The sequence below is a fragment of the Podarcis vaucheri genome (assembly GCF_965113315.1).
Source record: "Podarcis vaucheri genome assembly, chromosome: 2".
Taxonomy (NCBI): domain Eukaryota; kingdom Metazoa; phylum Chordata; class Lepidosauria; order Squamata; family Lacertidae; genus Podarcis; species Podarcis vaucheri.
Genome location: NC_138760.1, coordinates 50,341,558 through 50,363,808, shown reverse-complemented (window position 1 = coordinate 50,363,808; position 22,251 = coordinate 50,341,558). Strand labels below are relative to the sequence as shown.

The 22,251-nt window shown below is 49.6% G+C and overlaps 1 protein-coding gene across 1 annotated transcript; it reads right to left on the bottom strand.

Annotated features, from left to right (window-relative positions):
- Nucleotides 1-11,170: 11,170 nt before the first annotated feature.
- Nucleotides 11,171-20,061, bottom strand: LOC309527489 (kelch-like protein 38; the record flags this gene model as incomplete). The annotated part of the gene is made up of 5 exons (XM_082214318.1): nucleotides 19,967-20,061; nucleotides 18,744-18,870; nucleotides 17,253-17,331; nucleotides 15,819-16,046; nucleotides 11,171-12,707 (listed from the first exon to the last, which is right to left on the bottom strand). The coding sequence occupies exons 2-5, from the start codon at nucleotides 18,820-18,822 to the stop codon at nucleotides 11,171-11,173; spliced, it is 1,923 nt and encodes a 640-aa protein (XP_082070444.1). The 5' UTR covers nucleotides 18,823-18,870; nucleotides 19,967-20,061.
- Nucleotides 20,062-22,251: the final 2,190 nt, after the last annotated feature.

The window sequence follows — 22,251 nt, the reverse complement described above, 5'->3', positions numbered from 1 at the left end:
TGTGGTTACAAAGCATGGATCCACATGGATCCTCAGGATCGTTGCATTGGGTCACCCCAAATTCACCATCAGAGCACATAGCATGTCCATGGCTACAGCCTGCCCCCCCCCAAATCACGCACCCACTGTTGCCTGGGGCTGCAATGGTGCAAAAACGTGGTTACAAAGCATGGATCCACATGGATCCTCAGGATCTTTGCATTGGGTCACCCCAAATTCACCATCAGAGCACATAGCATGTCCATGGCTACAGCCTGGCCCCCAAAATCACGCACCCACTGTTGCCTGGGGCTGCAATGGTGCAAAAACATGGTTACAAAGCATGGATCCACAGGGATTCTCAGGATTTTTGCATTGGGTCACCCCAAATTCACCATCAGATCACATGTCTGTGGCCACAGCATGAAGCACAAAAATGATACGTCCATTCAGAATATTTTTTCCCTTGTTTTCCTCCTCTAAAAACGATGTGCGTGTTATGGTCAGGTGCGTGTTATAGAGCGAAAAATACGGTATTTTCTATTAGTCATGTCCATTGCTTTCAGAGTAAGACTTAGTTTTCTTTTCTTTTTCCAGCTCTCCAATATTCTTTTTAAGGTGAGGTGATCAGAAGTGTGCACCGTATTCCTAGTGTGTTTGCACCATAGATTTGTGTAGCAGTGTTATGACATTGACAGCTGTCAGGATGCTGTCAGTGGCTCCCGGCTGGTTGCCCAGGAAAGCATAAAGACAAGGAAACTTTTCTTACAGTCCTTTTTTTATTTCATTTTTTTTAAATGATATTTATTGAAAAAAAGATTTTTTAAAAAAAATACAAAGAAAAAAGACAAAAACAGAAAAAGAAAAAGAAAAAATAAAACCATCATTTTCAAATTCTCCACTTTCATTACCTTCTTTCCATGACCTCTTCCTCCTCCCATCTCTTGTATCTTAATTAATAATTATCACAGCAAATCCTTTCCATAATTCATAATATTCTGTCATTACATTACCTTACTCTATTTTCATCTTATCTTATAAAAAACCTTAAAACTTAGGACTTAAATCTTATTTTTACCAACTTCTCATAAACATTACCTTTTTACCTAATTCTTTAAACATTATTACAAGAGCCAAGTGTAATGTGTATGGGTTGCTCGTGTGTAAGTTGCCGCCTCTCCAGGCTTTGTTGCCTTGCTAAACCTTTCAGTCTGGACAGCCCTTCACTTCGTGGCTGCCTCAGTCGCTAGCAGAATCCGTCAGTGGGCGTTTCTTAAATCTTTTCCAACATAAAAGTTGTTTGACACTGTCAGGGGTTCAGGAGCAGAGGCGAGGGCAAGGGAGGAAACAGAGAGCGAGGGGGAGGAGGCAGAAGAAAGGATGAGTGATGACGACGACCCGAGATCTCCGAGCCTTTCCAGTGAATCAGAAGATTCACAAAAAGGAGCACCAGTGGCCAGGGCAAGGGGGGAGACTAGGGGGACACCCCAGGAAGAAAGAGCCAGAGGGGACTCAGAGGGGAGCAGTTGGAGATCGGGACCAACGTCACCGCCAGAGAGTAGGAAAGAGGAAGAGCGCCAGGGAGCAAGCGCTGGCAGCTCGCAACAGGAGGGAGGGCACGAGTCAGGAGTGGCCACACCTTCATCGGGGAGCGAAGTGACGGTTAGACGGAAAGTGGAAGGTTGGGCGCGCGCGCCAAGTTCAAATGCACAGGAAGGTGGCGCAGTAGGCAGCCTGGAAAGGGAGCCAGGTCCTAAAGCCCGGCGCAAGGAGACAGGAGAGTCAGGGGGGTCAGCGTCAGAAGAATCCCGGAAGGAAGAGACCCAGGGGGGCAGAGGGACCCAGAGGAAAACTGTCAGGCGGAAAAGGTGGAGCAGGGCTAGGATATTAAGTTGGTGCGCAAGGGGCGGAGACTCAGACGGAGCTTCGCCGATCTAAGCATAAGACGTAGGGTTGCACGCAGCAGCTCGAGAATGGAGACTGTAACTCAATAAAGACTTTTATTTAACGATCGCTGGCTAGCGTGATCCTCTGTGAGCTAGGATCTGGAAGTAACCCTGACAGTAAGCTCCGTCTCTTCAAATTGTGGGCATCCACGGCCTCGCGGAGAGGAGGGAAAGCGGGTGCCTACAAGAGAGCTCACGAACGGCAGACAATATGACGGCCGAACAGCAAATAACGGAACTCAGAGAAGCAGTTTCACGACTGAATGCCGAGGCGCTGGCGTCCAGGAAGAGAGAGGAGGAAGCAGCTGCCGCCTACAGGGATCTCCAGGTCAGGTTGGATGTGCTTACGAAGCAAGGGCAACAGACACCCAAATCAGAGGGGATTGGGTTGGGGAGACGCACAGGCGGTCTGGTCTCGCACTTCGATGGGAATTTGCAACAGTACCCCAACTTTAGAGCAGACGTAATGTGTGCACTGCAACTACTGCACAAAGACTTTAGAGATGAACAAGAGAAAGTGGGGTTCATCATGTCCCATTTGCATGGAGACGCAAAAGCATGGCTGCGCAATTTGTGGAGAGATAAGGATCCTGCGCTCCAAAATGCGGACGCCTTTATTAAAGCGATGGATGGCTGTTTTTTATCAAGCATTGACGTGGATCTTGCCCGAAAGGAGGTGCATGGACTAAGGCAAGGGAGGGCCAGCGTAAGGCAGTATCATGCCCGCTTTTTCGCTTTGGTCAGTGCCCTGGAATGGGACAGAGATTCGGCTCCTGTCAGAGACCTTTTTTGGGAGGGCTTGCACAACTCGGTTAAAGATGAGATTGCGAGGGGGGAGAGACCCCGGACCACGCAGGAGATCGTTCAGAGGGCGCTGGCGGTGGGGGTGCGGCTGGAAGAACGTCCGTGGAGTAGGGACGAAGGGCGCAGCGGGCGCGAACCAGCCAGAGGCTCCTCCTTCCTTCCCAGAGAAGCAGCGCGTGCGCAATCCACGCCTCCAACAGGGGGAGGGGTGGAACCGATGGAGGTTGGGAGTGCAAGGGCTCAGTCAGCAGCCAGAGCCCTAGCACCGGCAGCAGTGAAAGCGAAGCCTCCTAGAGGGAACAGGAAGTGTTATATTTGCGAGGATCCAGGGCATATGGCGAAAGAGTGTCCCCGGAGGCTCCACAAGCACACTGCAGCCTCAGCAATGGTGACTGCAGCAACGCAGCACGGAGAACCACAGCAGGGAAACGACGATGTCTGGCTGGAGGAAGAGGCACTGGGGCCCAGCCAGACGTGTCAGTGAAGCAGTCCCCAGAGATTTTACCGCCCATGGACCCCCTCCCGCCCAAGCCAGTAGTGAGGCTCACCGCATCGCTCCAGCTACCCAATGGAATCACCATGGACGTGCCAATCACCGTCGACTCGGGAAGCAATGCAGACTTCATAGGGCAGGACTTTGTCGACCGGCACGCTATACAGTTGCTGCCTGCCACGCTGCCCCTGCAGGTTGTCACGGTGGATGGCAGGGAGCTGTTAGGGGGGCAAGTGGTGAAGCAGACGCCACCTATGGTGCTGCGGCTTGGAAATCACAGGGAAATCATCAGCTTCAACGTCACTCAACTCTCGGACACGCCTATTGTATTGGGCATGAGTTGGCTGGACAAGCACAGCCCGACGCTGGCTTGGTACCAGAGGCAGCTGACCTTTGGCTCTTCCTTTTGTGCTGAACACTGCATCATGCCCCAGCAGGAAGGGGAGCAAGAGGAGTCACAGCTGCTGCTAGGCACGCTGCAAGCGATTCCCCACAAGTACGCAGAATTTTTGGAGGTTTTCTGCGAGAAGGAGGCAGACAAGCTACCCCCCCACAGACCATATGACTGCAAAATTGACCTGCTGCCGGGGGCGGCGCTGCCCAAAGGGAAGCTGTATTCCATGTCTGAAGACGAACTGCAGGAACTCAAAGAGTTCATAGATCATAATTTGAAGCGCGGTTTCATCCGAGAGTCCCAGGCAGCGGGGGGCAGTCCTGTTTTCTTTGTGAAGAAGCGAGACACGCCCCAAAAAAGACTCGTAGTGGACTACCGCATTTTGAACAGTGTCACCAAGCCATCGGACTTCCCCATGCCCCGAATCGACGACCTCCTCGCAAAAGTACGCAAGGGCAGCGTGTTCACCAAGTTGGACCTGCGAGGGGCGTACAACCTCATTCGCATGCGGGAAGGAGATGAGTGGAAGACAGCCATGTTCACGCCCCTGGGCACCTACGAATATAGAGTTATGCCTTTTGGATTGCAAAATGGCTCCCACGTTTTTCAAGCTTTCATGCATCACGTGTTGGCGGGGCTCCTCTACAAGACGTGCGTCTGTTTCTTGGATGACATCCTGATCTTTTCGGAATCGCAGCAGGAGCATGACAGACACGTCAGGGAAGTGCTGAGCAGGCTACAGCAACATAGGCTTTACGCCAAGCTGGAGAAGTGCCAGTTCGACGTGACGGAGGTGGATTTCCTGGGCTACAAGTTGTCTGACAAGGGGCTCGCCATGGACAGCGCCAAGGTTCGAGCGGTGTTGGATTGGAAAAGCCCACGCAACCGGAAGGAGGTCCAACGGTTTGTCGGCTTCGCGAACTTCTATCGCAAGTTCATCAAAGGCTTCGCTATGCAGACAGCGGCCATCACGGACACGCTCAGTTCCAAGAAAAAGAAGTTCATCTGGACAGCGCAGGCGGAGCAGTCCTTTCAGGCACTCAAGCGTCTTTTCGCGTCGGAGGAACAGCTGCTTCATGTCGACCCCAGCAGGCCGATGAGAGTTGAAACAGACGCCTCGGACAGGGCCGTCGGAGCAGTCCTGCTGCAGAAGGACCCGCAGGGGGTTTGGAGGCCCGGAGCGTTTTACTCCAGGAAGCTCAGCAAGTCCGAACAGAACTACACCATCTGGGACAGGGAGTTGCTGGCTATTCATGCAGCGTTCAAAGCATGGAGGCACTTCCTGATTGGAGCCAAGCACACGGTGCAGGTCTGCACGGACCACAAGAATCTGGAGCACTGGCGCACGGCACAGTTCCTGAACCAGAGGCAGATACGTTGGGCTGAGTTCTTTGCGAACTTCGACTTCCGAATAGAGTATGTCCCGGGGGACACCAACATCATGGCGGACGCGCTCTCCCGTAAGCCACAGTATCTGGAGGACGCCACGCCAGCGGCCGCCATGCACATCTTCGCACCAACAGTGTGGGCGTGCGCTGCGGCGACAGTGGACCTGGAGGCGGTGCGACGAGCGTTGCAGAATGACTCCTTCGCGCAAGCAAAGATGGCAGAGATGCAAAGGGGCACGGCAGCGACCGACGGGTTCCAGCTGAGAGATGGATTGCTCATCCGCAAAGGGGCCATCTACGTGCCGGGAGACGAACTTCGCGCCAAGGTACTGCATCAGCTGCACGACGCGCCCACTGCCGGGCACTTTGGCAAGGAGAAGACGGTGGAATTAGTCGCCAGGGATTTCTGGTGGCCCGGAATGAGAGGGGAGGTCGCGGACTATGTGGCGAGGTGCGACACCTGCCAGAGGGCCAAACCAGTGCACAGACCGCCGGCCGGACTGTTGGAACCGCTGCAAACTCCAGTCGAGCCATGGGAGAGAGTCGCCCTGGACTTCGTCACGGATCTGCCCAGCTCGAGGGGCAAGACGGCCGTGCTGGTGGTGGTGGACTTGTTCTCCAAGATGGCACATTTCATCCCGTGTGCGAAGGTGGCCACGGCGGAACAAACCGCCAAACTGTTCATAGACCACGTGTTCAAGGTTCACGGTCTGCCACGGTCTATTCTGTCCGACCGCGGGCGGCAGTTCATCTCGAATTTCTGGCAGAAGCTGATGGGCTTCCTAAACGTCAAGATCAACCTGGCGTCGGCGAGACACCCGCAGACCAACGGGCAAGCGGAGCGGGTCAATGCCATCATGCAGCAGTACCTGAGATGCTATGCGAATCAACAGCCTGCGACGTGGGTGGATTACCTGCCGCTCGCCGAGTTCGCCTACAACAACACGAAGCACGTGTCCACGGGGGTCACGCCGTTCTTCGCCAACAACGGGAGGCACCCCAGAACCTTCCCGGGACTGGAAAGACTGGTGGAGGGGGAGCCGCAGACAGCAGATGCGTTCGCGTCGGAGTTGCAGGAGGTCCACGATCAGCTGCGGCGGCACCTGGAGCTGGCCAAACACGCATACAAGGTGCAGGCAGACAAACACAGAAGGGTTGGCGAAGAGATCCATGTGGGAGACTGGGTCTGGTTAGCAGCCCATGCAGTGCCGGCCAGGTCGTTGGCCAAGAAGAAACTAGGGCATAAGCAACTGGGGCCCTACCAAGTCGAAGAGCAGGTCAACCCGGTGGCCTTCAGGCTGGCGCTTCCGGAGGGTTCCAGAATGCATCCGGTGTTCCACAGATCGGTGCTCACTCCCTACAAGGCACCGCACAGGTTTCAGGAACCCGAAACGGCGCCGAGTCCGCTCCGAGAGGGAACCAGGCAACGGGGAGTGGCACAGGAGGTGCGCATCAACGAAGTCACGGAGATTTTGGACTCCAGATGGGGGGAAGAGGGGGTAGAATACCTTCTCGCTAAGGAGGGCACCCCGGCCAGTGCCAACAGCTGGGTGCCGGGCTACGCTTTAGATGAACCTCTGCTCAAGGAAAAGTTTCATGCCCTCTTCCCCCATAGGCCAATGCCAGCGGACTTTTTCGACGACTGGCTTTTCACGCCCACGCTTTCAGCCAGCACGTTCCGGGGGTTCGACTCGGATGAGGAACCGACACGAGACGCCCGTTCCCCGGAGGGGTCGCCCTTGGGATCTGCTTCAGAACCCTCGTATTGGTGGGATGATCGACCAGAGGAGCAGTGGCGCAGGAAGTGGCTGGAGGGTCCAGGACGAGCAACGCCTCCAGAAGGAAGCGAGGGAGAGACGGACATGGACGTTTTCGGGGACGACCAGGGTCTCGAGCACGGTGGCACAGAGATGGAAGCAGAGGTGACCGTCGTCGACGAGAGCAGGGAGGAAGAACCAGAAGACTTCGGATGGAGGCCCGCCACGGGAAGCGAACTGTACCCGACATTCGTCCCTTTGACACTGCAGCACCCAGTTCCCGCACCGGAAGGAGGGGAGGGGGGAAGAGGGGGCTTCGAGGGGGGATGGATGTCAGGGGTTCAGGAGCAGAGGCGAGGGCAAGGGAGGAAACAGAGAGCGAGGGGGAGGAGGCAGAAGAAAGGATGAGTGATGACGACGACCCGAGATCTCCGAGCCTTTCCAGTGAATCAGAAGATTCACAAAAAGGAGCACCAGTGGCCAGGGCAAGGGGGGAGACTAGGGGGACACCCCAGGAAGAAAGAGCCAGAGGGGACTCAGAGGGCAGCAGTTGGAGATCGGGACCAACGTCACCGCCAGAGAGTAGGAAAGAGGAAGAGCGCCAGGGAGCAAGCGCTGGCAGCTCGCAACAGGAGGGAGGGCACGAGTCAGGAGTGGCCACACCTTCATCGGGGAGCGAAGTGACGGTTAGACAGAAAGTGGAAGGTTGGGCGCGCGCGCCAAGTTCAAATGCACAGGAAGGTGGCGCAGTAGGCAGCCCGGAAAGGGAGCCAGGTCCTAAAGCCCGGCGCAAGGAGACAGGAGAGTCAGGGGGGTCAGCGTCAGAAGAATCCCGGAAGGAAGAGACCCAGGGGGGCAGAGGGACCCAGAGGAGAACTGTCAGGCGGAAAAGGTGGAGCAGGGCTAGGATATTAAGTTGGTGCGCAAGGGGCGGAGACTCAGACGGAGCTTCGCCGATCTAAGCATAAGACGTAGGGTTGCACGCAGCAGCTCGAGAATGGAGACTGTAACTCAATAAAGACTTTTATTTAACGATCGCTGGCTAGCGTGATCCTCTGTGAGCTAGGATCTGGAAGTAACCCTGACAGACACCCAGTCTCCTCTTACTCTCTCTGCGCGGAAGTCTTCTGCGCAGGGTGGGCGTGGGTAGCGGAGGACCCGTGCTCTCCCCGCTGGTGTCCGGTGAAGAGTCCTGGAGCCCTCTCGCCGATTCCCCCATCAGCCCCTCTATATCCCTGGTGTTGCACTGATTTGCTTCCCCATCTGTGGAGCTGCCTCTCTCCCTGCTGGGCCCTTCTCCAGCATCATTTGAGAGTCTTCCCTCCGCCTCTAGCTCCGATGTCAGTTCCCTGACACCAAGTAATTTCATTTCAGCATTTTTCCAACGTTCATCAATTTTATAAAACATTCCTAATGATAGAAAACAGAAATAAAAACAATCCAATCTTCTTCCAGCGTCCCCTCCCCCAGGTCCCGGGATTGTCAGTCCTTTTTATCCCATTAGTCTGGCACATTAACCTGGTGATCTTATATCCGAGGCCTTCAAATCTCTTCCATGTCCCTTCCGCAGCTCTTCTTCATATTTTCCTTTCACTCGTGGGAACTCCAGCTTGGTAGTGTTTTTGACCCTTTTCAACAAATCAGCCCCTTTCCCGTAGTCCAGACTAGACTCCATGTGGTATTTTTTCCCAACTTTCCCCCTCATCTGCCTCTGGGTTGTTACTTACCACAAACCACTGTTGTAAATCTATACTGTCTTCCTCTTCTTCTTCCCTGGAAGTGTCAGGATGGGGAGGCAGCCTCCACCATTCCTCCTCCTCTACCCTGTCCCTGACAACAGTTTTATTTCCAGTCCTTGTCCTCGTGATCCCTTGTGTGAAATTTACCTTTCCCCCCCCCCACAGCTGCTGCAGTTGATATCTTTGTTGACCTATCTGTTACAACATTGTTCCTGGTTAGTCAGCTCCAGTTCAGACCCCATGAGTGTGAGAGATCAGGACACCCACACATGTCCATCACTTTACACCTGCTTCTTTGAATCGCACGTGCCATTTTACTTGCCCATTCACCCAGTTTGGAGGAGTTTGGAGCAAACTTGGCTACTTTGCTGCTCACCCAAATTCTAGGACATTTAAACAGCTTGCCTCTTTGTTGTGACACACACACACTCAGTCTAAGCGAGAGTAATTAAAATAAACTATTACTACAGTATAAATCCTCTTTTGGATGCTCCCTTGATCTCCTTCTCCAGCTCAAGATCACCTGGGCATTTTGGTCAGGAGAGTGGATCATACAACCCCAGTACTGAATTGTCATTTACAACAATTCTGTGAAGGAGTCTAACCTTTTGGGGATTGCAATCACTAGAAATGCCCTATTGGATGTAAAGAGAGACCCTCATCTCCAGGAAGCCCTTCTCCATCCTTCCCAGAGATAACCATGTTGTTTCCATTTCGCCAGGATTCTGTTATGTCCAGACCAAGCATTCCTGCTCATCTCTCTTGGAATCATACCTGATAGGTAGGGTGGGAGACATTTTTTCAGCCTGAGGGACCCATTCCCTTTCAGGCCACATTCTGGGGGCCACATGCCAGAAGTTGGCAGGGCCATAGGAAAAAGTGGACGGAGCAATGGCAGTGAATTATACCTTTGCACAGTAGGCTGGCTTCTATATACACTCACACAGCCCTCACTATCCTGATAATGAGAACAGCATCACCATGAGTTCTAAGACACATTCCTACTAGGAAAAACATTCAAGGAGGGTGTGAAGCAGGACTGGTGAGGGGAGTGGCCTGGGGAAAGCTTGGGTGGCTGGAGAGGGGTTGTGGTCTGGAGAGAGTCACAAGCGCCAGGCAAAGGAGGAGGAGGAGGAGGAGGATTTGGATTTGATATCCCGCTTTATCACTACCCGAAGGAGTCTCAAAGCGGCTAACATTCTCCTTTCCCTTCCTCCCCCACAACAAACAGTCTGTGAGGTGAGTGGGGCTGAGAGACTTCAGAGAAGTGTGACTGGCCCAAGGTCACCCAGCAGCTGCATGTGGAGGAGCGGAGACACGAACCCGGTTCCCCAGATTACGAGACTACCGCTCTTAACCACTACACCACACTGGCTCTAGAGGCCTAGAGGGGTACACATGGCCTCTTAGTAGGGTTGCCACCCATCCTGTATAATACCAGATTGTCCCTTATAAAATTCTATGCTAGGCATTGATTCAATACAGGACAGTTTGTCCTGTATTTCCCCTATTTCTGTGTGCACACATTCTCTCTCCCTGCCTGCCTGCCTCTTGTTTCTTTCCTTTCCTTTTTTCCTCCTCACCCCCTCTCCTTATCCCACCTGCAAGGAGGAGCAAACGAGGGCAAGGCTTTCATGTTGTCCCTTCCAGTCCCCTACACCTTTGGCATGGGTTAAGGTGCCTATCCAAAGAGCTGCAGCCTGGGAGTGTCGGGCCGCATCCCTCCAGTGGTGCAGCATGGGGGTGGGCATAGGGGCAGTTGCCCCGGGTGCAAAATTGTTACAGGCGCAAAATTTCAACACTTGGTGCTACCTCAATACAGCTGCATGCATCCATCACTGGGCTCCGTGCTTCTCCATGTAAACCAGGAAATGACCTCTCCAGACAACGGAATGACTCTTCTTATTTCTGTGGCTGCAATCTCCTGGATAACGCAGGTGCTGTTAAGCAGTTGAATACACATGCATACTCCACCCAGTTCCATCCCTTCCATTCCCCCCTTTAAGTAGCCCTGGGCTCTGGCAACCCATGCTACACCACTGCGTTCCTCAGAGAGAAACAGGTTCCGAGATTCTAGAAACAAGCGGTTTTGTGTCAGTGTAGCTCAGAAGCCCCAGTTATTAACATAGTTATCTACAGGATATTTGAGAGAGCAGGGTGAGGGAGAAGTAGCTCCCCATAAGGCTTGCCCTCCACTCCCAATGTTTTTCTTTCCAGAAGCATAACATGTGGAACAAAGCCTGTTTCCTCATCAGAATATGCCTGACTATTTATTTATTTTTGTCCTGGCCTGAACGTACAGTACTGGATGTGTTTGAAAGCTCTGGGTAGCAAAACAGAGGCAGGTTTGCAAATTCATGAGCACGTGTGTCTGCGTGTGACAAATTCCAGAGTGGCATCAGGGTTGGCTGCAATAGAATGCAACTGATTGCTTTAAAGTCATTTCAGCACCAGGGGGCAGGGACAATTGCCACCCCACCCAGCCCACAACCAGCCCGCTATCCTATCCTGTATTTTGCCTGAGCAAAGGTGGCAACCCTACCCCTGGGTTTGAGGTTCCCCGGCCCTCTCTTACACCACTTAGATGGGAAATCATACAAATTACAAATAAAAAACTGAACACAAGTAAGTAGGTAATGACTAGTCCTTCTGTTCTACACCTCTCGGGAGTTAAGTGCCTTCAGGTTTCTCAGGCAGATCATTGCTGCAACTTTGCAAGCTGTCTGTGAGCCTCACCACCTCTATGGCTGTCAGCGCAACCGACGTCTTTCGGAAAAGCTCTAGGATGGGCTTTTTGGGGACCTTCATGGTGGTGCAGCCAAAGCCGCTGAGTCCCCAGCTGGTGAATGGCAGCCTCTCCTGGCACTGGACCCACTTAGGGGCTCCGAGTTCCCAGTAGTAAACAGTGTTATAATATTCCTCTTCGTTCTCTCCTTCCAGGTTGTTCTCCCCACCCAGCACGTAAATGCGGTGCTTCCATCGCACCACACCGGCCCCCGCCAGCTTTATGGGCAGCCTGGGGATAGTGACTCTCCTGTCCAACTGGCCATCTTCCCCCAGAAAGAAGCACTTCCGGGTGCAGCGCAGGTTCCCTCTTTCCGACCAGTGCCGGTTATGCCTCATCTGGCTCCGGACGTAGCCCCCGATCACATAGATCCCGTTGTTCATGGCCACAGCGCCAGACCAGTAGCACTCGTTGTCCAGGTACACTTGAGTCCACGTGTCACAGCTTACTTCGTAGATCAGGACCTTCCGGGAAGCGTACCCTGAGCCGACGGTGTTTGTGACGCCGCCGACCAGATAGAGCTTGTTCCTGAGTGCCGCCGAGGCAAAGTGGCTGAGCGCAAAAGGCATCCTTTTAATCGGGGCCCAGAACTTTCTCTCCAAATTGAAGCACTCCGCTGTGTCGAGGTAGACCTTGTACTTGCACCAGCCACCTATGGCGAACAGCTGCTGGTTGCAGGCGAGGAAGCCGTGGGAGGCCCTGGCCACAGACATGGAAGGGAGCTGAGTCCAGCGACCCCTTAAGGGGCTGTACTCGTGCATCGTGTCCGAATAAGAGCCATCCGTGTGGACCCCTCCGGTGACGTACAGCTTGTCCCCGACGGCCACACAGCGGGCGCAATACAGGCATTTCAACAGGGGCATTTTTCCCCACGTTTCAGCCTGCGGGTCGAAGCAGCCGACCTGGAAGTCCTTGGTCTTCAGTCCTGGGCCTTCCATGTTGAAGAGGTCCACGCAGATGATGCAGGTGGAGTACATCCCTCTTCGCAGGCCTCCGCTGAGCTGCAGCCTCTCCTGGCGGTTGAAGCGCTTCCACTGCAGGCGGACGTCCCTGTGGCACATCAGCTCGGACTGGACCACCCTCAGCTCCTCCTGGGTCAAGAGCGGGAGGCGCACATGCGTCAGGAGCTGCCCCAGGAACGGCAGGCGGCTGTCGCTCTCACTCTCGCTCTTGGCCATCACCCAGCGCCACATGGCCCGGTAGACGGTGAGTTCAGAAGAGACCACCAGACTGTCCAAGGAGAGGATGCTGATGAGGGTACTGGGGTTCAAGTCGGTGAAGGTGTTGTCCTCAATGGAGAGGCGCTTGAAGTGCAGGTTGACCAGGGTCTTGGCTTTTTGGAGGAGCTCAGGGTCGCTGTGTGCGAAGCCCAGTTGGTAGAGCGAAAGGCAGTTCTCTGGGGAGATGTGTTCCAAGAGGTATCTGGGGCGGACAGATGGGAAGGTAAAAAGGTAAAGGATCCCTGGATGGTTAAGTCCAGTCAAAGGTGACTATGGGGTTCATCTCACTTTCAAGCTGAGGGAGCCAGCATTTATCCACAGACAGCCTTCCAGGTCATGTGACCAGCATGACTAAACCGCTTCTGGCACAACGGGACACCATGACAGAAACCAGAGCATATGGAAACGCCATTTACCTTCCTGCCACAGTGGTACCTATTTATCTACTTGCACTGGTATGCTTTCAAACTGGTAGGTTGACAGGAGCTGGGACAGAGCAATGGGAGCTCACTCCGTCGTGGAGATTCAAACCACCAACCTTCTGACTGGCAAGCCCAAGAGGCTCAGTGGTTTAGACCACAGCTAAAAAAAGGACACACTGCTGCTGAAGATGAGCTAGACAAGATGCATATGGCCACATCTGCACAAAATTATTTAAAGCAGCATCGGGAGAATTTAAACAGTTTCTCCAAAAAGAACCTAGGAAGTGCAGTTTGTTAAGGGTGCTGAGAGTTGTTAGGAGACCCAACTGATGGAATATGCTGAATTAGCAAATCTAACTAGTAAAATTAGAGATCAAGATGAGACTGTTTCTCAGCAGGATTGGAAAATGTTTGTAGATGACTTTTTTTTTAAAAAAAATCATTGTAGCAGCAGCTACAATGATTTTTTTTAAAAGTCATCTAAAAAAAATCATTGTAAACATGTTGAAACACAAGCAGGTTTAGAGTAAGAAGAACAGTAAAATACATATCTGAGAATACTGTGGAGGAGGTAATATATAGAATAATTATAATATACAGCAATATTAGAAAAATTGGGGAAACCATGGAGGGCTGGAAGGGAATTCAAATACTAATTGAATGTTAATTTGAAAAAGTTGTACACTTTATTTTTGTTTTGTTTTTTTGAAAAATCTATAAATAAAATTTATTTAAAAACTGAGAGGGTTGTTAAGAGAGCATTATTCCCCTCCCAGAGCAATAATTCCTAGAGTTTCCTGGGAAGAGGGGTTGACTATTAAACTACTCTGTGCCTGTAATCAGAATATAATAGCAAAATCCAAGTGTTCAGGCTGAATAATATGAATGCAACTCTTTGGCACACTACATCTTATCTGGAATTGTGCATGAGCCCTGCAGATGGCACTCCTGACTCATGGGGGAGAAATTACTTTGGTTCACGCTTTAAAGTCAATCTACCTAATCTACACTTCTTGAATCTAAAGGCAATGTGAAAACATAGCCATTTTTCAACAATTGTGTGAAGCAGTTCTCCAGTCAAAAGGGGAGCATCTACATTATTGCTTGCAAAAGAAAAGGAAAAAAATGCTTACAGAATTGCGTACCAAAATGCATATACCTAGGAGAAAGGCACTAAAAAAAGCTCTGCCAATTTTCCCGCAAGCTTATAAAAAGAAATTTTGATACGGAAATGGGGCAAACTGATGGTTGGAAAATCAAGAAACTGAGAAAAATGTACCCTATTGCTTAAGCATGTGGTGGAAGTGCACTTGATTTGAGAAGGGAATGTCTTTGTATCCTAATATTCCACTTCCCCAGAATCTGCAATAGCTTGAACATACAGGCAACAACCAATTTATGTGAGTCCAATTGACGCACGGCCATGCAAGTGTGTATTGCGGCAACCCGGAAGCAGCCAGAAAAGAGGGTGGAACAGGAGGCAGAAGGAGGTGGGGCAGGGGCATAACAGGGAGGAGTGGGCTTATGCATGCTCCACCATCACACGCAATGACCGGGAATGCAACTACCACGCAAATCAGGGGTTGTCTGTAGTTACACAAGAGGCAGAAAGGCCTTATTACAAAGGGGTCCTCCTTTCACATCAATTACAGGCAGAGAAGATGGAGATACACTTTCTGTGCAATCTGCTCCTGTTTACTGTTCTGATCGGCTTGTACTACTGTCCAACCTGTGCCGTTAACTTGGCCGATCCATAAAGATGTCATGTCACTGGCTTAGGTAAAGGTAAAGGGACCCCAGACCATTAGGTCCAGTTGCAGACGACTCTGGGGTTGCGGCGCTCATCTCACTTTACTGGCTGAGGGAGCCGGCATACAGTCATGTGGCCAGCATGACTAAGCCACTTCTAGTGAACCAGAGCAGTGCACGGAAACACCGTTTACCTTCCTGCTGGAATGGTATCTATTTATCTACTTGCACTTGATGTGCTTTCGAACTGCTAGGTTGGCAGGAGCAGGGACCGAGCAACGGGAGCTCACCCCGTCGCGGGGATTTGAACCACTGACCTTCTGATCAGCAAGCCCTAGGTTCTGTGGTTTAACCCACAGCGCCACCCGCATCCTGCCACCCGCCACTGGCTTAGCTGACATGTAATGGACAACATGGCAATAATTGTACGGCAAATGTGATGTGCCTTGTCTAATTAATTGGGTGATTGTGAGGTGGCATGAAAGCTGAAAAGACCCTGTGTTCATTACAGTTCCCATCCCTTTATGGAACCGTCCTTTATTGCAGTAGAATCAATGAAGATGGGTATCATTTTGCTTGAACATTGGTTGCCTTTTTACTTAATAAATTCCCTACCTGAGAACAAACGGAGTGAGTTGCACAGGTCACTCCCTGGACAAGCGATACAAAACAAGATGGGCATTTCCCACTAAGGGGCCATTGCCCAGGGCTGGAGGATTTGTTTTGCAAGTGAAAGATCCCAGATTCAATGCCCAGCATCTTCAGGTAGGTCTGGGAGAGACTGCTGCCTGAAACCCAGGAGAGCAATCACTGCCACCCACTGTTCACAGTACAAAGCTAGACAGTCACTGATTTGACTCACTGTAAAGCTGCTTCCTGATTAAGCCGGCCCTTTGTTCACAAATGGGAGGACTAGAATCTTGCTTCATATTTAGGGATGGACCATAGCTCAGAGCATCAAGTCCAAGGTTTGATCCCAGCATCTCCAGATAAGGTCAGAAGAAACCTCACTCTGAAAACGCTCGAGAGCTGCTGCCAGCCAGTGGAGACAATACTGAGATAGATGGAACAATGGTCTAACTTGGTATAAGGCAGTAAAGAGGATTCCAATGTTCAAAGACGCAGCATTATTTAGGGATTACCTGGAGCAACTCTCGAGCAGTGGAAGGATTTGAAGCCTGCTGGCTGCTACAAACAGGTCTTGGGCCATCTCCGGCACGATCGCAATCTCCTCCGTGTAGAAATAGTTCACCACAGCTTGGACAATGGAGGGCTCCATGTCTTGCAGCAGAACCTCTCCATCCTTTGACTCCCGGAAGGAGTTGGAGAACATGGCTCGGAAGTAGGGGTTGATGGTAGCAAGAAGCATCCTAAACGACAGAAAGGGAGGGATGTGTCAACATTTGGAGGTCAGGGTATCAATCTCTAATTCAGCATTCCTTAGCTACCTTGAACCATGTGGAATCTCTGTCAGCAGACTTGGGCTACCTCACTGCTCAGCCCTAACTCCAAACCATTTATGAGCGAGTTTAAAAGCATTGACTCACAGTGTAGGCAACCCTGATCTAGATAGACCAAAGGTCTGACTTAGCATAAGACAGTTTCTAATGTTCCTGTGTCTACCAGCTCCCATATTTTGTTTCTAATTATAGCAGCCTCTTGTAGCCTGAAAAAAAAAAAAGAATGATGACCCCACTTCTGACCATTGTTTGATTCTATAGGAGTTCCCCTAAACTGGGGATGGGGAGGCCTAAGCACCTCCAAATGTTGGTGGACTACAGGTCCCATAATTTATTTTGTTTGATGTTTCATAAAACGTATATGCCCACTTGGTTGTAGGAAAAACCTCATAGTGATTATGGCTGATGGGAACAGGAGCCCAGCACCCAAACCACCCCATACCTCATGAGTACATGGATGCTGTTTCAACCATGGTAGAGAATGACCCAATGACCCAATGCGAGTAGATCTAGGAAGCTTAGCACAAGAATTTCCAGGATTATGCTGGAAAGAGCTATATAGCAAAGAATGTCAACAGGGCATTCTGTGTGAGTTGCCCTAAACCAGGGATGTCAAGTCCCAAGGACCTTCCAATGTTGCTACAACTACAACTCCTATCATGCCTGACCATGAGGCATGCTGGCTAGACTGAATTGATTTGGAGTCCAAGTAAGCATGCATGTGGTGGTACAATGGTACCTCGGTTTACGAACTTAATCCGTTCCTGAAGTCCGTTCTTAAACCAAATCCGTTCTTAAACCGAGGCGCGCTTTCCCTAATGAGGCCTCCCGCCACCAGTACCCTTCCATCATTTGGCTTCCATACCGAGGTGAAGTTCACAAACCAGAACACCACTTTCGGTTTTGTAGAGTTCATAAACCAAATAGTTCGTAAACAGGCCTGTTCATAAACCGAGGTACCACTGTAATTACAAGGAAGAGGAGCAGGTGGTGATGAGATCCAGTCACATGGAGAGGGAACCACATGGAGAGTGTCTTGCCCAGGGCCCTTCTAAACCCAGAGCAGGCCCTTTGCCTGCATGACAAATAGTAACCCCAAAATGTATAAATAAATACCTGTGACAGGGAAACCGTTCGCCTTTGGCCACGATGGTTGTGTCGCAGAGGAGCTGTTCCTGGCGAAGGTGATTCAGCCCTATAGGAAGAGAGGGAATGTGTGCGATGAGACAGAGCAGACAGCCATCAGAAGTGAAGCCTTATTAGTGGTGCGACCAGTGGGGGCTGCCCAACTTTTGCAAATAATTTCTCCCAAACAGAATGCATTTTTTGGTATGTTATTAACAGTGCTTCCTTCCTGGGGGAAAGCAAAGGCACGCATATCCCTAAACATTTTGTATGTAGTAGCTTCATACTTTTGTCCATTTACTGTATTTATTTTTCCCAATTCGAACTATAAAATGGTGGTTTTCTTGAGTCAAAATGAGAGTACCCCAAACATTTTTTTTAGGGGGGAAAAGCACTGGTTATTAATACTTATGCATGATTTGCTATGCACACTTTGCTATAATATACATATATTAAATGCTTCCCCCCCCCCTTTTGCTGGCAGAAAAATCCCAACATTTGGAGAAGTGCAAACATGAAAGGAAAGCTGTTCCTTGCTTTACATACTGTTTCAGGAAGCTGCAAATGTGGTTGCTTCACATTAACACGTGCACCAAGCTGATTTTCTTCTTACCTCTGCATTAAGTAATGTGGTCCAAAAATGGAATGGATGTTACCGTCCCATTAAAAAGTTTCCACAATGTTTTTAATTAAAGAAAAATCATTATTGACATTTATGCAGGACTGGAAACTTCTTATGGACTTTTTTGCGTGAAAGAGAAAATGAACTTGTAATATCTGCATTTGAAGATTGAAAAAAATACCAGTTTATAGAAGATAGAATGGCCGGGTGTTAATGTGTGAATACTATATGTAGCTGCAGGACAAAGAACTGAAGGTCTTTTTATTTTTCTCTATTCTCCCTATTCTTTTCCCTTCCAACGTTTTTTCTTTCTACCTTTATTTCTCCCTCCCCCACACTTTTTAAAATATTCTTCCCACCTCTGTTCTCTTTTAGATGAAATATTTCAGTGTATTATAAAAGTATACTATGCAATGGATATGAATTTTTGTATATCTTCAGACAAGTATCAATAAAAATATTTTGAGAAAAGAAAATGAAGAAAATGAAAGTACCCATTGCTATGGGCTGCATTCCTTAAAACACAACTACAGTGGTACCTCAGGTTACAGATGCTTCAGGTTACAGACCCAGAAATAGTACCTCAGATTAAGAACTTTGCTTCAGGATGAGAACAGAAATCGTGCCACGGCGCCGCAGCAGCAGCGGGAGGCTCCATTAGCTAAAGTGGTACCTTGGGTTGAGAACAGTTTCAGGTTAAGAACGGAGCTCCAGAATGAATTAAGTTCTTAACCCAAGGTACCACTGTACTAGGAAATAAACCCCACTGAACACAACAAGGCTTGCTTCTGAGTGAACATGAAATAGATGTTAAAAAAATCTTGCCCAGCCATGGTGGGCTCAGATATCGGGGGACCTACCCTCTCGTATGTACTGATTCAAAGGCTTGTCCTCCTCTCCAATGGTATCATCCTCTCTGTCCCAAGGTGAATTCATCATTGCACTCCTACTTGCTCCCAGATAGCAAAGCTGTATTGCAAGTCATTCCTGCTGGTGGGGGGGAGGGAAGACACAGAATAAAGATGAGAAGAGGTCATTGGCAAGAAATCTGAATCGGAGACTCCCAGTCAAGTGCAAGATGTAGGCAAAGACGCAAGTTTATCAGAAAAAGGCCATTGATGACTACTGGTCATGGTGACTACTCTCTGCTTCCATGGTTGAATGCAGTAATGCCTCTGAATGTCAGTTGCTGGAAACGATAGGAACACTGCTGTGCTCAGGTTTCCCATGGTGATTTGGTTCACCTCGGTTAAGAACAGGATGCCATTGGCTTGATCCGGTGAGCTCTTCTAAAGTTCCTCAGAATATTAGAAGATCCCTGCAAAGACTCATCTAGCATTTTGCTTCACACATTGATCAGCCCCAATCTATTGACATGAGTCCCCTGTTTTAATTTGTGTGTGTTGTGTTAGTTTTGTTACATATTTTAGTTATGGGTTGCATGTCCCCCAGTCTCCAAGGAGAAAGGTGCTCCAAGGGTGCCAGAGGTCTGTTTTCAGGTTTTGGTTTCCTTGGAATGAAAGTCCATGAAGACTGTGGATTCTTTAGAGCATGGGTAGGCAAACTAAGGTCCAGGGGCTGGATCTGGCCCGATCGCCTTCTAAATCCAGCCCGCGGACGGTCCAGGAATCAGTGTGTTTTTACATGAGCAGGATGTGTGTTTTTATTTAAAATGCATCTCTGGGTTATTTGTGGGGCATAGAAATCCGTTCATTTTCTTTTTAAAAAATATAGTCCAGCCCACAACATGGTCTGAGGGACAGTGGACCGGCCCCCTGCTGAAAATGTTTGCTGACCCCTGCTTTAGGGCATGTATGGTTTTATTTACATATATATACAGCCTGAGCTTAGGATGGAGGGACTCACAACGTTAACACTTCAACAGATCTTGGGCTCCCCATTAAGTTTCTAGAGAGGGTCCTGAAGGCCATGGCTTCAGATTCAGCACGTGAAGCCTTTGAGTCTTTCCAGATTGAGACACAACTACTGGCTCCATGGCCCTCCCCACAGGGCCTGCAATGTGCCTCCCATCCCAGTTATTCCTATCAACCCACAAGGCTAATCCACATCTCCATAACCCCACCTCTGTCCAGAGGTCCGGTGTGCATCCTGATCTTCCTTCCCCCAAGCTTTGCCCCTCCCAGCCTGAACATCACCCAGCCTCCAATTGGTCCAACTGGCAGAGGTGTCATAGTCTGTTTTGCTTATTGTGCTCTGATTCATTATTCTCCAATTGTGTGCCTTGCATGGGTGGGGAGGGGGCACACCTAGAGCCTCATTAAGGATTAGGAGAGGGGAGGTGTGGCTTCAGGAATGGAGGGGCGGGGCTTAAATGGACCACAGAACAAGAACAAACAGCTTCAGAATGAATTCTTTCAGAAAGGGGGAGCATCATTGCAGACCCTCCAAGTGTCCCTAGTTTCTAGGGACAGTCCCAGATTTACAGAAGCAGTCCCAGTTTCTGATTTGATGCCAGGATGTCCTGCTTTTCCTTAGGATGTCCCTATTTTCATCAGAGAAATATTGGCGGGTATAGTAGAATGTCCCTATTTTCATCGGAAGTTATAGAGTTATGTGACCCCCCCCCTCCTGAGCCAAGGAGATAATTAACCTTTAGAAGACATCAGAAGACATCAACCTGTAGGTTTTTTAATGTTTGATATTTTATTATGTTTTTATGTTTGTTGGAAGCTCCCTAGAGTGGCTAGAATATAATAATAATAATAATAATAATAATAATAATAATAATAATAATAATATTAAGGAGTAGGACATCGCTATTTTCTTTGAAGAAATGTTGGGTGGCGTGTCATTGGTTGGGCCCTGCCTCATGATCTGTTACATTTTCATTGGGAAACCTGTGACTCTCTGGATGTTGTTTGTCTCCAGTACTCATCAGCCCCAGTACAACCAGTGGTGAGGGATCATGCAAGCTGTAGTCTAGCAACATCCAAAGGGTCACAAGTACAGTGGTACCTCGGGTTACAGATGCTTCAGGTTACAGACGCTTCAGGTTACAGACTCCGCTAACCCAGAAATAGTACCTCGCATAAGAACTTTGCTTCAGGATGAGAACAGAAATCACGCTGTGGCGGCGCTGCAGCAGCAGCAGGAGGCCCCATTAGCTAAAGTGGTGCTTCGAGTTAAGTACAGTTTCAGGTTAAGAACAGACCTCCAGAATGAGTTAAGTTCTTAACTCGAGGTACCACTGTACCACACGGCTACTAGTCACTATGTCTCCATTCTGCCGTCATTGTCTGAAAAACAGTTGCTAGGAATCACAAGTGATGAGAGTTTCTGTTGTGCCCAGGACCTTTTGGGGGAGCTTCTTGAAACAGATATCTGGTTGGCCACTGTGAGAATAGGATGCTGGACCAGTTTCAACCACTGGTTCAGGAAGGCTCTCCTTAGGTTCTCGTGGTTCATGGTGCTATTTTAATGCTATTTAGTGCTTAGGTTCATCCTTACTGTAGTGTCAAGGTTATGCAGGAGGATTTCACAACAACATAGAGTGTATCTTCTTTCACGGCTTCCAATCCATTTCCTCATTCTCAGGCTCAAAATAGAAACAGGGGTTTCTATGGGAAACTAAGGGAAACTGAGAGATACATCCTTGTAGAGAAAAGATTATTCAGATCTGCAAGGGGAGGCAAAGGGGGAATCCAGCCTTGGACAACCAAGAAAGCAAACAGTCAAGCGGTCAAATCCTGTTGGGGCCAGAATGAAGTAGGACTGTCAGCAGAGCAGCAAAATAAACAAGCACCCTGGCCTGCCAAGACTTATGGCCCTGGGTCCAAATACACAATCACAAAAGGGCTTAATGCTCAATAGATGATATATATGATCACATACAGTGGAGGCTGCTCCTTAAGGGCAAATGGGGCTATGCCCCACCAACCTCAGTCTGCACTCAGCAGCCTCCAGCTGTCTGCCCTCTTGCTTATAATAAAAAATAGAAACCATACATGCTCTGGTTAAAACACAGTGATCCGCCTTGGAACCCTTGCCCTGTATCTCTGTATCTTTGCTTTTGAAAATGTTTTTGTAGACCTGCCAAGGAAGTTAAAAAGCATTTTCATGTATGCGACAACGGCAGCAAGAGTCTTAATAGCACAAGGATGGAAGAATGAGGAAATCCGCACTAAAGAACTGTGGCAAGAGAAATTGATGGACTAGGCGGAATTGGCAGAATTGGCACATAGACTACGTGACAAAGATAACTGTGACTTTAAAGAAGAATGGGAACCTTTTACAAAGTATTTAAAGAAAAACAAAATGAACTGGACTCCTTGGCAGGTTTTGAATAAACACTCCCAAATTCTTTATTGGCAACATACAGATAGATAAATTGAGGATCTTTACAATTTT